The following is a 16,452-nucleotide window of genomic DNA, read 5'->3' as shown; positions in this document are numbered from 1 at the left end:
ATGCTATCTGTCTCCGTACGCCAGGCCTGAATAGCAGATGCCTGATTTGAAATCTAGCCACACAGACATGCAGGTAAACTGGAGGTACATATTACTAAGAAAGCTTGTTATTTATACCAGGGCTTCGGAGAGCATCCATTGTGTCATATCAAAGTTGCCGGGGCCTCGAGAAGTTAAATCCTTTCGACTGTGTCCTCTTTGGCAAAATGAACCTTGCGCAATCAATGCAAATTGATTTTGCCATTCGATGTTGACCCCCCCCCCTTACCCTCTCACGCCGCCATGGTAATTTCTTATAGCAACTGATAAGCTCCCTGATCCATAATAAATCAATTGTAATTAGCTGGGAGGTAGGCTGTGGAAAAGACAGACATGCATAGCCGAACTGGAGCTGTGGAGCGGGAAGCCACACATGCCAATCCTGCTTTCTCAGCTTGATTGCTCTGGTCTGCCTCCACAGTTGCCTTGGCCAGGTTGTCAGTTTATTGAAGACCTTGAGTGGGATATGAAATATTGCTGTGTATTCAACTATGCCCAATCATTTCAGTAAATAATTGTATTTCTTTGTGTGTGCGTGCACGCCTGTGTCCATGCACAGGTAAATGAATGTGACTGGTTCCATGTGTGTGTGTCTCAGTCGTAGAGAGAAAAAGGTGGTAGAGAAGATGAGGACACACAGCTGTGCTCTTCGCTGGATTCATGTGGACTTGTTGAATTTCCCAGTGACTAACTTATCAGTTGGCCCTATTTTCCCCCCTTAAGGGAAGCACTTAACATTCACATGCTCAACCTTTCTGTGGCGAGGCTGAGATAGTTCTGAGCGGCTGGTGAGGCAAGCGGTGTGTGTGTATGTGTGTGTGTGTAAACAACCTGCAAGGAAAACGATTGGTTGCGTGTCAGGAGTGAGGAAATCTGTGTGTGCGTGCGCCACGTGTGTGTGTGTGTGTGTATCCCTCTACTGCTCTTATTTGGTGCTTGGGCAGGTCCATTGAGCGATGACCGGGCGTGCAGGTAATTGCTGATTTGGTTGGCCAGTCGATGACAGAGAGAGAGCAGCACTGGAGGAGGCAGACCAGTGAGAGACACAGATATACACACACCACTGAGATATACACACCTGGCAGAGATATACACACACTAACCCTTCTCCAGTACACCCCCCATCTTTTCCATCCACTCTCTGTCTCTCTCCATAACCCTCTCTTGAACCTCTCTCGCTCTCTCTCGCTCCATAACCCTCTCGCCCTCTCCTAATCCCTAACGCCATTTTTAAAGATCTGAGTCGAGCAGTACTTCCCAGTGTTTTTCTAAGGATGTGGACATCTTGGTTGTCACGTGGACATTTTACCTGCATCATTGTATTAAGACAACAATAGTACTGTCCAAACTGGTTTGAGAGACTTTGCCCATTTCCAGCATGCAAAAGTCTTCCCAGGCCACGCCCTCACTCCAGGGGGCCCGTTGAGTCCATAGGCTGCATGTCCTGTGCTCCATTGATAGCCCTGCTTGTCAGGACATGGCGAGACAGTGAAGGAAAGGAGGAGAGTGGAGGACGAGGGATAGCAAAAACAGGAGAGCATGGGATGGGGAGGGGAAAGAGGTAGATAGTAGAAAGAGTTAGAAAAGTACTGCATCTCCCCCGCAGGGGTGAGGATAGAGGACATGGGGGGGGGGGGGGGGGAGACGGGACACACCTAATGTTGTTTATAGGCATGTCCAGCGATTACACCTCCTTGTATCTCCTTGGTCTGATGCCAGGCCCAAAAATGCCATCTGCATGCCACGCTCTCATCTCCCCGCAACCAAATTGATCCACTATGCCCCCTTTATCTGCTTAACCATTCACACACACACAAACACACACAAACACACCCACACACTTGCACCTTTTGAAAGTGGACGCTCTCTCGCCACCTAAAAGGGATTTCTGCATAGCCAGGTCCCCGAGCTTTCCTTGTTACGGTCTGATATGATAAGGTTTTTTATGTGTTCAAAATCAATATGTAATCCTATGCAGGAGCTTACCCACCCCACTTCTCCTCACACAGCGTCCGTCCCCCCCCCCCCCCGCTTTGTTGTTGTTGTTGTTGGGGGCCGTGCGCTGTAGACCCGGATTGATTAGGTGCAGTGTGGAATACGATCACATGGGGCCCCCTTTGATGACGAGGCAGCCTCTTTCAGGGTTGCTAGTTGACTGGAACTGGAGATAAGGGACCCAGGTTTTTTAAATCCCGTCATCGAGGGTGCCTCCTCCCAAACAAGAAAACAAAGTGTGCACCACCTTTTCGAAAAATACTTTTGTGGACCACTTTTCTTTTTGTGGGTTGACTTTTGACCTCTTTCGATTGGTCTCTCAGTGTTCCCGTCACATCCTTCCCTGCTGTAGGGAAGCTGTTGGAGGTTGAAGTGCTGCCCGTTCTGTTCGTCCTTCACAGCGTTAACAAAAGTTTTGTTGAATTAGCAGTATATGTGAACAACACAAAAGTTAGCCGTTTTCTGACGGAGTAAGATCTCCCCCCCTCTCCCCCCCTCCAAACTGCAGACTTGTCTAGTTGCTTCTGCTAGCTGTCTTTGTCTCCCCATAGTCCACAGTGTGAGTGTCACCTAGCTTCAGGTCGCAATCACCCACTAGTCCGCCATATTTGTTCTGAAAGAGGTGAACTGAACAAGACGCTGCCAGCACCTCGCCATCATCGTCCTCCTCCTCTTTTAGCCTAGTCTTTGTCTCTTGACTTTGTTTGGCCCTAATCCAAAGCAGTCTTTTGGGGACATTCCAAATGAACGAGAGCGACAGAACGGACGGGAGGGAGGGAGGGAGGGAGGGAGGGAGGGAGGGAGGGAGGGAGGGAGGGAGGGAGGGAGGGAGGGAGGGAGGGAGGGAGGGAGGGAGGGAGGGAGGGAGGGAGGGAGTCTTGGGCAAATAAAAATCTCTGATTCACTCGGGTACCCCTGCTTACATCACTCTCGCCCTCAAAGCGTCTTGTGTGTACGCCATGTACAAAGTTGTGAGCCTGAATGTGTTTATAGGCGGCAATAGTGTGCAGAAGTCCCCCCTCCCTCTCAGAATACATCTAACATCGGAGGGACTAGTGGGTGGAGTGTGAAGGGGGGGGTTCACAGGGATTTGAACCAGCGCATTCTTGTGTGCCTTGTGCAGACTCACATGGTTACCATTGGTGTGCACTGGTAGGGTTATCTGAATACGCACGTGATGTCCCAGGGCCCAGAGAGAGAGAGAAAGGGAGGGAGAGGAGGTAATCCAAAAAGGATTGCACACAGTCATAGCACCAGGTCCTCTTTCTCTACTCTATCAGGGCTAGAGAGAGGGCTGCAGTGTTTTTTTTCCCTCCTGGAGGTGTCTGGTTACCCAGCCTCCCCTGCTCTCGTTTGCTCGGCCATGTCTCTCATCGGCCCTCTTTATTGTTTACTTTCCAAATGAGGGGGGCGGGACCGCAGGAGATGTGATTGACAGCTGCATGCCCCCCCCTCCCTCCCTCACACACACAAACACACAACCTCCCCCTGGTCGACTAGAACTTTAGCTTTTTGGCTTGAAAGTGCATGGAGGAAGGGGAGGATTATTCTGTACTTGTTAAAAGTGGGTGGTACCCTCAGCTTCTAGGCAGGCCTTTTTGGTAAGGAAATTGTGGGATACCGTATGACAGTAAAGGGGAGAACAGGGATTGTAAACTTTTAATTTCAGTAGTTTGGTTGTTCATTTCTTGCAGTTACATTGGATAGTCTCTTCTTTTGTTCTTACATTTCAAAAGTATTTCTCTAGGTTCACACAGCACCCCCCCCCTCTCTCTGTCTCCTTTTCCCTCATCAAAAAACATCAAATACAGGATCTGACATTTTTGGCATATTTTAGGTATTAGTCCCTACAAAGACTAATGACACGACTGTCGGAAGAGGAGAGTAATTTGGTTCCCTGAGAGAGAAAAGGAGAGAGCAAAGGGAGAGAAAGAAAGGGAGGAAAGGGCCAAATATTGGGACTGTGTTCATTTCGCTCTGTGGTCGACTTCAAAGGGCCGTCCAGGCCCAATGAAGAGAGAGCAGACCTTTCAGGACAAACACACAGCGCCCAGCATGACACACACACACACACACCCCCCGACCAGCACAATTTGACCAAACGAAGGGGGAAATATTTATTTTTAATAAAGCGCACTTATTTTAGGACTGACATTTGACAACATTCCTTTTCTTCTCTAATCAATAGGAGGTTAAATATTGATAGAGGGTTGAAGTTAACCTCTGCGTTTGAGTAATGGGGCCGGGGGATGAGCGACTGGGACGTTGCTAGGCTAGGGGGGGACACTTTCCTTCCCAGTTAGCTGGAGCGTAGCTGTGCTAGCTTTGTGCCTCTGCTGTGCTGCTGCAGGGTAATCTACGCTGCTAATGTACATGGGGAGTGTGTGGTGGTGTTGGGTGTATCTGGGGCAGGGGGTGTCGGGCGGATATTTGAGCCCCAGGGAGAGTGCTCTCCTGCGGGGGCAGCCTTCCCCCTGGGGTATGGTGAGAGAGGATTTGGACGAGGGTCCCATCTGGGCCCTGTGGGACCTCCTCCTGGTTAGGGCGGGAGAACTGGGGGATTGCCGAATGTTTATTTACTTAATTGTTGTTTTTGTTGAACTGGAAAGATAAAGAAAACGTAGTCAATGTTGACAATGTCTGCATCAACAGTATAGCCTAAACGTTCAATTGTGAGTCTTGACTGTGATGAGCAGTCATCTAAGCATTGAGGTCATGCACTCATTTTGTACTGTGTAATCCTAGTATTCAATAGCAGCCTGTTTAATACTGATGCACAAACAAGACCAGTCCTGTTGTTTGTTGCAATTGGTGTTCATGCAAGTAACTATCCATTTCAACTTTAAGTTTATATACAGAAATAAATCAACATTTATTTTATCATGCGTTATCAGATTAAGCCTTGTTTTGGTCCCAGCAGATTGTATAACAGTCCCTCGTGACAACTGAGGTGTCAAATGAAAGCTCTGTTTATCCACGATAGCACATCTCTGTGAATTAGTTAGAACCGGAGGTCCTTATGATTACCTTTACAAGAAGGCCAAACTGTCCCTCCTTGCGGAGACGCCGTAGTCAATGGACTCCATATATAGTCATGGGGATGAGTCTCTGCAGTTAGGACATCCTGGTGAAGACTAGTCCAACCTTTTGAAGGACGTTTGTAGAGCTGCTCGGACCTGTGGTCCTTTTGAACACCTTTACTGGTCGTCATTAACAAGTGAACATGTGGGGACCTTGACCCAGCCCGTAGTCCCCCATCAGAGCAGGCGGAGGACATCAGTCCCTGGTCTTCACTGGACGTGGTGCTTCTCTCTCTTCTCCAGACTGGCAGAAGACGGAGGCCCAGAAGCGTCGGGAGCAGCTGCTGCTGGATGAGCTGGTCATACTGGTGAACAAACGAGACGCTCTGGTCAGAGACCTGGACGCCCAGGAGAAACAGTAAGTGACCTGCTCTGGACTCATATACGCATATGAGTAAATATATATATATATATATATACACACACTGTACAAAGAAGGGTGTAGAGGAGGAATTGAGTGGTCCAATTCCTTGCATCACCCAAACGCTGTCCCACAACGCTGTCCACTAGCTGAAGGTGACCAGTAGTTGGCCATCGTCATGACAGGAATGTGAGGGAGGGAGGGAGGGAGGGAGGGAGGGAGGGGGGTGTAGCCACACACCTGTCTGTGTGTCGGTGTGAAAGGTTGACACGCCCAGAGGGACGGCCAATCCTCCAATGGGAGTGGACTGGTGAAGGGTTCGGTTGGAGCCTGTTCAGGATGACGTCTCAGCAGCTCCCCTTAGTCAGCCGTGTCTACCTGTAGGCCTCCCGCTCCACTGCCTGACCTGATGACCTCTGACCCCTGACTTTTTCCTGTGTCCCCAGGGCAGAGGAGGAGGACGAACACCTGGAGAGGACTCTGGAGCAGAACAAGGGCAAGATGGCCAAGAAAGAGGAAAAGTGTGTCCTGCAATGATTGGCCTTTCAACAAACAATGTGGTTGATATTAGAATTGTATTATTATTTTCATAATTATAGTTATGATTAACATTATTGTGATTATTACCACAATAACTATTTCAGAAACTTTATTTTGAACCCTGAAAATCCAGATGTTATTTTTGGTTTAGGGTTGTGAGAGATTTACTGCTAAATGTGGGCCTTGCACCAACATTATACTGACCTGAAAATGTGCTCCACTTGCAGCACATGTTCTGTTTAAGTTGTTTTGTTTTGCAAGCAAGGTACTTGTATGTAATATAAATAATGTGATATACAGCCTAGTGCAAACCGCAGATTCAAGTAACTATGTTCTGATTCTGGCAACAACAAAAAAAGGACAATAATGTTGCATAATTTTAACCAGAGATGTTTATAACAGAAACAGTATAACTCAGAGTCTCTGAGTGTTTCAATGTTAAGGAAAGATTTGTTTGAAATGGTTTGAGGTACAGCACAAGTTGTTTTATCTGGGATTGTTTTGTTTATGTTGAAGAGGATATTGATTGACATTTCAACCCAACTACAAAAAGAGGAAAAACAGTTATCAAGATATTTTATCAGTCTTTTCAAGCTATGTTCATTACTTGACTATGTATCTTTTATTTACTTCACGTAAATGTTTTAAGCAACTTGTAAAAAAAATCTTAAAGAGGGGAACAGTCGTTCAAAAATCTTAACTTTGTTTTACTTATTATTTGTTGTGTGAATGCGGTTTACCAAACATTTCAGAGCTGGCTCAGCGAATAGGGGGCGGGAGCAATAAGGACGGGAGGCGGGGTTGTGTATATTTTCATCACTGCTCTGAGGAATAGCTTACAAATCCCCCTTTTCCAGGATCCATGCAGTTGAAAACAAATATTATTTATTACCGTTTGTCAGAACTTAAGTGAATACCATCACATTCATGTGCAGTCATTCAAGGACTTTGTTAATATTTATTGTATTCTAAAGAAGTAAAATATGCTTCATGTCCGCAGCTGTTCCACATTCAATGAAATGTCTTTACCTGTGAACATTTATCTGTTTATTTATTCCACTATCATAACACAAGTCTTCAATAAAGTCCCTTTGTGCTTTCATACTCCAGACATGTGTTTGCTTTTGTTTTCTTGGTTGCATTCGATGCACTTACTGAGTCAAGACTACATTTTTAACATCAATGCATTTGTATGGTTTGCTGAAACAATTTGCTGCTCTTCCCTAGCATTTAATTGTTACAAAAAAAGACTGTATGTTTGTCCACTCTTGTTTTACACAAACAAGAATGTACAGCGGCCGTTTCACAAGCCTTTTAATCGCCATAATTTAGGCCCTACCTTAATTGTTTGGTTTTTTTTAAGGGGGGGGGGGGGGGGTTCTTGTGACCGATTAGAAGTTTATTTCTAACTTTTTATTCCAGTCTGTTGTTCGTCTGAATTTAAGTATGTTGCTGTATCAATGTATTCACACTATTGCTATGCGTATTAAACGCTGCTCTGTGGAATTCCCATGCGCTTTATGCATGTTTATAAATTAGTATTTGCGTTTGGTTTTCTTTGAGGTCTGTGCCGAGTGCGGTTCCTCTGAGGAAGATTAGACGAAATCACTTTGTACGTAGCAGATGTTTTCCCTCGACCAGTTTGACGCAGAGGAGAGGGTCTGAATTGGGGAGGCGCGGCGACCGTGCAGTGTAGCCACGGTCACAGCCTTGCATCCGCGATTGAATAAGGAAAATGGGTTTTGACAGCCGACGTCCTCTCTGGCCTTTCTAATACTTTCAAATTAATTTGCTGATCGGTTCTCTGCTTGGGACCGACTGTACATCCATATTATGTCCCCTAAGGCGCTTTGTTTTAGTTTGTATTATGCTACAGTTATCATGGGTGGTTGTAATCTGCTGAAAAAAGCAAGCGTTCACAAACGATTACACTCCGGTGAATGGCATTTGTTTGCTGCCTTAACAAATCGTTAGGATTTACTCATTTGAAGTGGGCTATGATAGTAATAATTATAATAGCATTCGCGTTTGGACTACAGAATAGGAGGATATGCTATGTTACTGACATTACAAAAATATCCACAAACAGCATACGGTCTCATTTTGTTATGCAGAATGAATTTGCTGACACATGCCTTAGCCCAATTTTTTTTTTATCACATCTAGGCTGTTTACTTGACAGACTTGGGATGATCCATTTGAACTTACTATTTATTAATATAGCCAAGGCCTACTATTAGGCTACAAAATAAAATATTTTTACAGATATGGGACCATTACAACTTTTTTTCATAGGCCTTTTTGTATATAAAGTTTATATTTAATAAACTAGTTAAATATAGTTTGCCCTATTTTCTAAATATCGAATTTAACACTGCTACAATTAAAATATTTTCTTATCGTTTTCAGAGGATGCTTGTATGAACGGAATGGCTTCACCCATGTTATTTGAATACACATGCCTATATTATGAGTAGATTCGATGTAAATTTTCCGTAACGCAAAATGTGAGAAAAGGAAATAATAGAAAAAGAATACTTGCTTACCTGTCTTAAGAGTACCATGTTCGCGTTTTGGTCCTTAACCAATCACAAAAGAATGAATTTAAGAGATGTGAACATTTATTGTAGACTGCATAAAAACGACAGTCTCAAAACGCGCGTCGTAAAAGTGGGTTTTTGTGCTCTCTAGCATAGTGAAGCTGAGAATCCTTGAGAGCGAAATGGATTATCTCCTGAGCATTGTGGCTGGAGAGACTTTGATGTCTCATGGCCTCACCTCGCAGGTGTTGAGCAGTGGTCGACCGCTGAATATCCTACCCTGCTTCGAAAAATGTACCAAGGGAGAACCTTACCGTTCCCTCTTGCTCTGGGTTCTTACAATATTGTATTTTATGCATCATCGTTTTAATAAGCACCGACAACATCCGCGAGCTTCTCTCCAATCCTGCCGGCTAAAGGGACAAAACTTTTCCCCCTCCTCTCCTCGCTGCCTAATCCTAGGCTTTACGAGCTCAGCATTAAGAAAATTCGACTGCAATTTGGGATTAGACAAAATACTCTATTACAAAAGGTTGCTGCAACTTGATAACTTGATACTTGTTCAAGGGTTTATCTCAGTCTTAACTAGCCTAAATCAGGTGAAAAACAAGAAGTCTGGATTTTGAGAACCATATTTTTAAAAGGGCCCTTTTTGCATAAATTATGGATATATAGTCTATGGAGGGGGATGGAATATGACCTGAACTGGGCCTTCTCAGCCTCTTTGGAGTTGCATACAACATAATTTAACCCAATAAACCAGGATTTAACATCACTAGGGTACGTGTAGAACAGACCTTAAACTCCAAAATAACTTTGTTCTTCGTTCCCAGCTACTGAAGGTTTTAGTGGCATCAGCTCCTTCCAAAAGTGCTCTTGTCGATGACTTTATACATCTATAGAGGCCACGTAAATCCTTGCCTTTGATTGGTTAGCCCACATAGGCCTAAGTAAAAATGTAATTTCGTTCCAACCGCGGTCACTTGCTTTGAACATTAGCTCGCTTTCAGCCCGGGCCTCAATTAGAATGAGTTGATTTTGTGAGATCCACAAAAGAGCCGAGCAAGGCCTTATTAACGTCCTGTGAGCATCTCCACGACCCTTTGAGGAACGGTTAGGCGAGTGGGCCCTCTATGATATTCTGTTACTGTTTTTGTTGGCATGTCTGGAAAAAGTGAGATTTTCAAAGTGTTTTATTCTATGTCTCTTTTTGATCGGCAGAGGTTTTTCTTGGATTATTTTCAAATTTCGTCCCTGTGAGTTTGGAGGTCTTCCCTATTAAACTTTACGGCGTGCATTCTGAAATGTAAGTGGGGATTAGCCCTCATTAATATTCATGAGGTGGGGGGTCACAAAAAATGAAAATGGTTAAATTTAACTTTTTTTGATTTGTATTTATGCAACATTCCCCGAAGACCTCAAATGTATTGAATGGCAGATATTTTTTTGAATAAGAAAACGCTTGAACACACATGTCCTACCACTCTTTCAGTAGGCTAGCATATACCCGTCCTATGCTGTCGGCAAGGTAAACTACAACAACGGCATTTGAAGTCTTTGTTCTTTTTAAACACTCTAAACATAAATATATTAAAGCCGATATCGTATTTGACATGCTGGAATGAATAGGCCTTTGGTTTAAAAGGATAATAGTACATACATTGCTACAAGATAATCTGGTTATTTTTGTATATGAAATAGAATGTATCTCTATCCATAATTGTGTATAAATCCACAGGCCTACCAGTAGGCCTTTATATAGCTTTAAACATTAAGACAATTGGTCTTAAGTGTTTTTCCTGTTTTGAATTCTCAACTCCCTAATTCTTGCAGTGTTGCCTAGATATGCCACAACTTTAACATGCTGACATTCAAGGATGGAATAAAGACATTCTCATTTAGATGTTGATCCCAAAGTGAGAAGAAACGTTAGCCTATATTTCCACTTGTTTATTCAGACTGAAAGTATGGGCCACTCTCGTGACCTGTTCCATTTAAAACATTCTCAAAAAGTAGCCATTTTAAACTAAAATATATTTTGATCGTGCCTAATTTAGCTCAGCCTGTTACGCAGAAAATTGTAATACATTCTCAGTATCCTAAAGACTATGTAAGATATTTTTGTTTTAAGCCCTGACCCAATGTAGGTTTTCGTTGTCCTCAACCAACAGGGGAGGGGATTGATTGTCGCTCTAAGCGAAGAATGGCTGCCCCAACAGTCTATCAAAGACAAGACGCGCACCGATTGGTTGGATCTGCAGGTGTCCTACACTCATAGAGGAGCTGCGTAGAGAGAAGGTGATCAATCTCCATCCGTCTAGCAATCACCTTAACACAGTGATCGACACAACGACAAGCTAAGTAATTTAGTTTAATTTATTTGGTTGTAAAACCACGGACACCTCCAGAAACCACAACACTGAAACAGCGTCTGTGCACGTGATGTGGTGAGAACTTCGACGCTTATTTCGGTAATGCGTTGTCTCCGTATTTGTTTTTGAGAGTCGGCTGTTTGAGTTCTCCTGTCGGGTTGCACTCCAAAACTCATCTATTGGTGGATAATTTTACGGCTACTCGCTTAAAACAAGGCTCATATACTAGGAGTAAATCCGGGGCAAAGGAGGGAGAGAAAAGGTAAGACTTTTTTTCAACTCGTTTTAAGTTTGATGTTGATAAGCTCATCTTAAAATGATTTGTGTTGCTTTTAGACAACTTTGACCTGGGTTTGGGAAACGGGACCTTTTAGTCAGTTGAAAGGCGTTCGGGGAAGAGGGTTTCAGAGGCGAGGCTAACTTCTCAAAGTAGGCTCTACTGAGGTTTCACGATGTAGTTCAATAAGCCATTGCAATTATGAAGAGGAACGAAAACTACTTATTATTTAATGTCTTGGTAAATCCCTGACAAGTGGGCGAGTAATGCGACAGCGTCTGTGCTAAACGCAGTCCACTTCTAGGTTAGATCATTTGTATTTAAATTATAACTCGAGTAAACGATTTGAGACGTCTGTCATCTCAACAATTTAGATGATAATTGGGAAGTTGTTTTGTTTTTTGTTAATTTATTTTGCAGATAAGGATCCTTCAAAAATGTTCTCCCCGGAGGTGTAATCTAAATTCTAATTGGGATCATTTGCACTAAGATTTTGCCCTTTCAAATAAGCCTTCAGGGCTGAAAATGTAGTTAAAGGCACTCGGATACACAGAAAAACTTGCACGGGACTAGATATGCATCTCAAACTAAATAATTTCCTCTCCTTGACACTATATAGCCTATAATTAATTAACATCTTTAAACTGTCCTTAATGTTAATCTAACACACAATGAAATGTGACCATGCTACCACTTCTACTTTTAGGATCTAAGGTAATACAAGGATTAGGCTACACTTTGTCCTTACCATAACTTGTTACAAACACGGTGATCCCTTGGGATTACAATACACAAGTATGTGATATAGGTAAACGCCAAGGCGAGACTATACTTAACTGTGCATTATATTATGCTTGTGAGACACCGACATTTGATGAATAGGGAACATAGCCGGTCTTAAATCAGGCCTATATCGGCCTTGCGCATAAAAAGCCTTGTTTGATGCACTTAGAATTTCATAAAGACTAACATTTAACGTAGCCTAGTTTTATCAATCTCAAATATGCCATTAATAGCCTATAGCATAGCCTGCAATGTTGCAAGAAAAAAAACGAAAATACCATTGAATTATTTCACAATGGAATAAAACCCATTGTCTCATCTGACCTGCACTATAAAGTATTTGAATCGTTCACAAAAATGTGTTGGTTCGCAGTACGGCCCATGGATTTGTGGAAATGTTTTATAGGCTAGAACTCATTAAGATAGGGCAATGGGGACAAATGGCATATACAATAACTTGTAAATGAAGTGACCTATTTATCAAATGGGTTATGATGAAGAGAACAGTTTTATATAGCTTTTTTATTGTCTCCCTTTAACTTCTCTCACTTCTGCGTCGTCCATTGAAGGTTATTTTTGGCCTTTGTTGGACTATTTAGTAGATTGACGCACTGAAAATATATATGCTAAAATTAATTCAAACACTACGATAAGGATATTAAGATAGCATATACCAGCCTCTAAACATGTTTGTTGTGTACGCCAAAGGAGAAAATATGGCCTATTTGGAGGTAGGTCTAAAGGGAAAATGTAAACTGTTGTATTTATTCTTTTATTTTATAAAAACAATTAGTTGAACATTAGCCTGTACATAACCTAAAAACGAGGATATTTAATACAATGTTTTTGTTCTCTATACTAGTCGGCCATATTCAGTTTGACACACAGTCAGGCTATAGGCTATATTTCGTTTAACAATCAAACCGAAATTATTAAACTCATAACTTACACAAGTTTCTTCACATGTGCTTGAAAAACGAATTAATTCAGCATTTCTTGTATTCGCAGTAACTTACATTGGGCACGTCTCCCGTCAAGCTGCAACATCGGGGGAAATCGAACTATTGGCAAGATCTGGGGGGACCCGTGACTGCCTCTAGCATGATGTCATACCTCAAACAGCCCCCCTACGGCATGAACGGCCTGGGGCTCAGCGGCGCTGCCATGGACCTGCTGCATCCGTCAGTGGGTTATCCAGGTAGGCTGCAACTGCGATACACGGATCTGGGCAACTCGCACCTCTTCAAATGTAGGCTACCAAAAAAAAGACCTATTACAAACAATCGTGTTAAATCGATCCGTCTGTCTGCAATACAGCTTGTTTGAGTTCATCAATGTTGTTTCTCTGTGGACATTTTGAATTTCAAACGGACATTGTGCGATTGAACTACAGGCAAAAAACTATTTTTCGAACAATTTACTTAATCCAATGATCCACTATCAGTGCATTCAGTTCCCAGAAGCGAAGTCTCTAGTGGTAGTGAGAATTTAGGCAAGGCTATTGCATTGAAGTTATTCCCACAAAATGCTTGAAAGTATAAACGATGCAATGTATAGGCTTATGCATTTTTCTGTAGTTTTGTCGATAATGTCAGATTATGTTTTCCTTTATAGCAACGCCAAGAAAACAACGTCGAGAGCGGACAACGTTCACACGGTCCCAGTTGGACATCTTGGAGGCGCTCTTTGCTAAAACGCGGTACCCGGATATCTTCATGCGTGAGGAAGTAGCATTGAAAATCAATCTCCCTGAATCAAGGGTCCAGGTAAAACTTTGCATTTGTGTGTTTGGCACACAGACTAAAACGTTTGCCTCATCTTGAAGTCTTGACTATTCCAGTCAATTGTACCATGACTGGATTACTCTCATTCAAAAAAGTATTAATTATTGTTACTTAAATAGACTAGTGATTGCTATTGACCTCTTGACTCCATTTATGATGTAATATGTAAATGAACTTACAGAAAGGTATTTTTCCTTTGAATACTTTCTGCAATCACAACTACAGTATAGTCAATAGATACTAAGATGATGTACATCATGCACAGATGATATTTTGATATGGGGGACATTTTAAAGTTCATTCAAGACCGAGGCACAAGTTTACTGTCCATACAACTCACTCTCTCTCTTCTCCCTTACAAAAAATTAGTGTGAAAAATTAACAAAAGATCTTAACGTATTTTAGTGATTCTCAAAATGCATGTGAAACAAAATGCTTACATGAGCTGTCGTGCTTGGTGTTATTGAATTACCCTACTGTGAAGAGAAACCCAATAGCCTGTTATCTCAGTGGCGTCTACAAGGTATGAAATTGGAGCCATGCAGGTAGACTCAAAGGGGCCAAGGTGGAAATTAACATTGATGGCTAATAACCCCAATTTGACCAAATAATGCTCTTCAACATGCCTTTAATGTTCCTTGTACAAAAGTTTGAAAGGTACCTGTTTGTATCATGGTCGCTAACTGCTGAACTACTTTTTTGCTTCTAGGTGTGGTTCAAGAACCGACGAGCAAAGTGTCGCCAGCAGCAGCAGAGTGGCAGCAGTGCCAAGGCACGCCCGGCCAAGAAGAAGTCGTCCCCAGCCAGGGAAAGCACGGGCTCAGAGAGTAGCGGCCAGTTCACTCCGCCTGCCGTCTCCAGCACTGGCTCTTCCTCTTCCTCCTCCTCCACCAATCATGCGGCCGCCCTCAGCAGCACGTCTACCTCCATCAGCACTGTGTCATCTATCTGGAGCCCCGCCATCTCCCCTGGCAACGCCCCCGCCCCCGCCGTGGCTCCCCTCCCCGAGCCAGGACCCCCATCCAACGCCTCGTGCATGCAGCGTTCCGTGTCCGGTTCTGCCGCCGCCGCCGCTTCTTACCCCATGTCTTACAACCAGACAGCCGGCTACGGCCAGGGATACCCAGCCCCCTCCAGCTCCTACTTCAGTGGGGTGGACTGTGGCTCCTATCTGACTCCCATGCACTCTCACCACCACCCCCACCAGCTTAGTCCCATGACAGCCTCCTCCATGTCTGGTCACCCGCACCACCACATCAGCCAGTCCTCAGGCCACCACCATCACCACCATCACCAGGCCTATGGGGGCTCCGGCCTGGCCTTCAACTCCTCTGACTGCCTGGATTACAAAGAGCAGACAGCAGCCTCCTCGTGGAAGCTCAACTTCAATGCCACAGACTGCTTGGACTACAAAGACCAGGCCTCCTGGAGGTTCCAAGTCTTGTAATTCAACATTTTTTTTCTTGCGCCTTTTGGTTTCCTGCGTGTTGATTTCTGAAGAAAAAAATTAGAAGTATATGGACTTAAAAAAAATAACTTAATATTTGGAAGATTCTCAACGATCTTTTTATTAATCTAAAACCCTGGCCGTCCCTTCCAAAAGATATTAAATTAAACTGAAGAGATGTAGAAGTTCATTTTTGCTTTTGTCAATGAAGAATTGTTTTAAGATGACGATGGAAGATCTTTATATACTAGACTGTTTTAAAAAACAAAATGTTTCAACCAAACTCCTGTGAGTCTGACCACCAGCGTCTTCGCTCACGCTGTGCTCCTGTCTAATGACAAGGATTAACCGTCCGCACGCGTAATGGAACTGACCGCACTGTACGCTGCTTACCTCCATCCCAATAAAATCGTGTATAGTTTTTATTTCTGAAATTTGTTATTTTTAGGATGAAAGATATTTTAGTCAGCTACGTAAAGGAGCTGAAATATGTAAATATGTATTTGGGTCAGTTCCAATGACCACCTTTAGTTGGTGTTTCTGAATTTTAAATTGTTTATTAAGACTTTGAAACGACTGTATGTAAATCTTTCCAAATATTCCAAAGAGAACGAATTGGCCATATAAAGTGAAGTTTATATACATTGTTTTCCGTATTAAAAAATTTGCAATGGCAATGTCATGGAGAAATGAAAGCAAAAACATCGATGCAAAAAAAAAAGATTGGTTCCTGGTTGCAATTCTATTTGAAAAAAAACTCTCAAACAGGCCTCTTAATTTGGGCATGTTTGTACTTTTTACAGCAGCACTTGATTTGATGTTGGAGTCAAATCATTAGCCTGAGAATGTTAACAGTTCCAAATGCCGTTGAAATGTTGAATGTATTTTAAGGCGACAACCCTTACATACATGTCCATCCAATAAAGTTCAGTTAACTCATTTTTTTTTCATAGTGAATTTTGTGTCCTCCCCTAACTTGAATTTGGCCAGGCTTATGTAGTCTAAGACAGTTTCCTATAGTCTAGACTCTAAATTACCCTACTCCAAGTGCTATGTCTGAAATCATGTGACGGATTCTGTAGTAGGCTAGTTAGGCTACACTTTGGTTTAAAATGAATGAGATGGACAAGATGCAACTTTGTTGGAAATGCATAGGCCTAGGCCCTTGTGTCGTGCTTATTATATATCTGCTTAATTTTTTTAAACACAATTTCTTGCTGAAGGGAAACGGAAT

General features: G+C 42.9%; 3 protein-coding genes across 7 annotated transcripts in view; 2 read left to right on the top strand and 1 right to left on the bottom strand.

The window, feature by feature from the left end:
* Positions 1-7,124, top strand: part of ehbp1 (EH domain binding protein 1) — a 105,491-nt gene extending 98,367 nt beyond the window's left edge. For all 3 annotated transcript variants that reach the window (XM_084708855.1, XM_084708853.1, XM_084708854.1), the window contains 2 exons: positions 5,358-5,472; positions 5,922-7,124. In XM_084708855.1, coding sequence (XP_084564981.1) covers positions 5,358-5,472; positions 5,922-6,012 — 206 coding nt within the window. In that variant the 3' untranslated portion in view covers positions 6,013-7,124. The remainder of the gene's footprint in view (positions 1-5,357; positions 5,473-5,921) is intronic.
* Positions 4,870-16,452, bottom strand: part of wdpcp (WD repeat containing planar cell polarity effector) — a 65,007-nt gene continuing 53,424 nt past the window's right edge. The window contains exons 24-26 of one of the 3 annotated variants that reach the window (XR_014768779.1): positions 13,101-13,257; positions 5,716-5,955; positions 4,870-5,419 (exon numbers count right to left, since the gene is read on the bottom strand). The gene's annotated coding sequence lies outside the window, so the exon portion shown is untranslated. The remainder of the gene's footprint in view (positions 5,420-5,715; positions 5,956-13,100; positions 13,258-16,452) is intronic. The other 2 variants (XR_014768780.1, XR_014768781.1) reach the window with 2 other exon arrangements.
* Positions 13,018-16,158, top strand: otx1 (orthodenticle homeobox 1). The gene is made up of 3 exons (XM_084708874.1): positions 13,018-13,185; positions 13,602-13,753; positions 14,481-16,158. Exons 1-3 carry the CDS (start codon positions 13,089-13,091, stop codon positions 15,216-15,218), a joined length of 987 nt encoding a protein of 328 aa, XP_084565000.1. The 5' UTR covers positions 13,018-13,088; the 3' UTR covers positions 15,219-16,158.

The sequence above is a fragment of the Hypomesus nipponensis genome, chromosome 11, assembly GCF_054491055.1.
Source record: "Hypomesus nipponensis isolate SF chromosome 11, ASM5449105v1, whole genome shotgun sequence".
Lineage (NCBI taxonomy): Eukaryota > Metazoa > Chordata > Actinopteri > Osmeriformes > Osmeridae > Hypomesus > Hypomesus nipponensis.
This window is presented reverse-complemented; position numbering and strand designations above follow the sequence as displayed.

What these genes read in the sequence shown, in the direction of transcription:
- otx1 (XM_084708874.1), top strand. Translation starts at nt 13,089, where the DNA reads ATGATGTCATACCTCAAACAGCCCCCCTACGGCATGAACGGCCTGGGG. An exon ending in TCCGTCAGTGGGTTATCCAG is followed by an intron (nt 13,186 to 13,601) that starts GTAGGCTGCAAC and finishes TTTCCTTTATAG; the next exon opens with CAACGCCAAGAAAACAACGT. An exon ending in TCCCTGAATCAAGGGTCCAG is followed by an intron (nt 13,754 to 14,480) that starts GTAAAACTTTGC and finishes TTTTGCTTCTAG; the next exon opens with GTGTGGTTCAAGAACCGACG.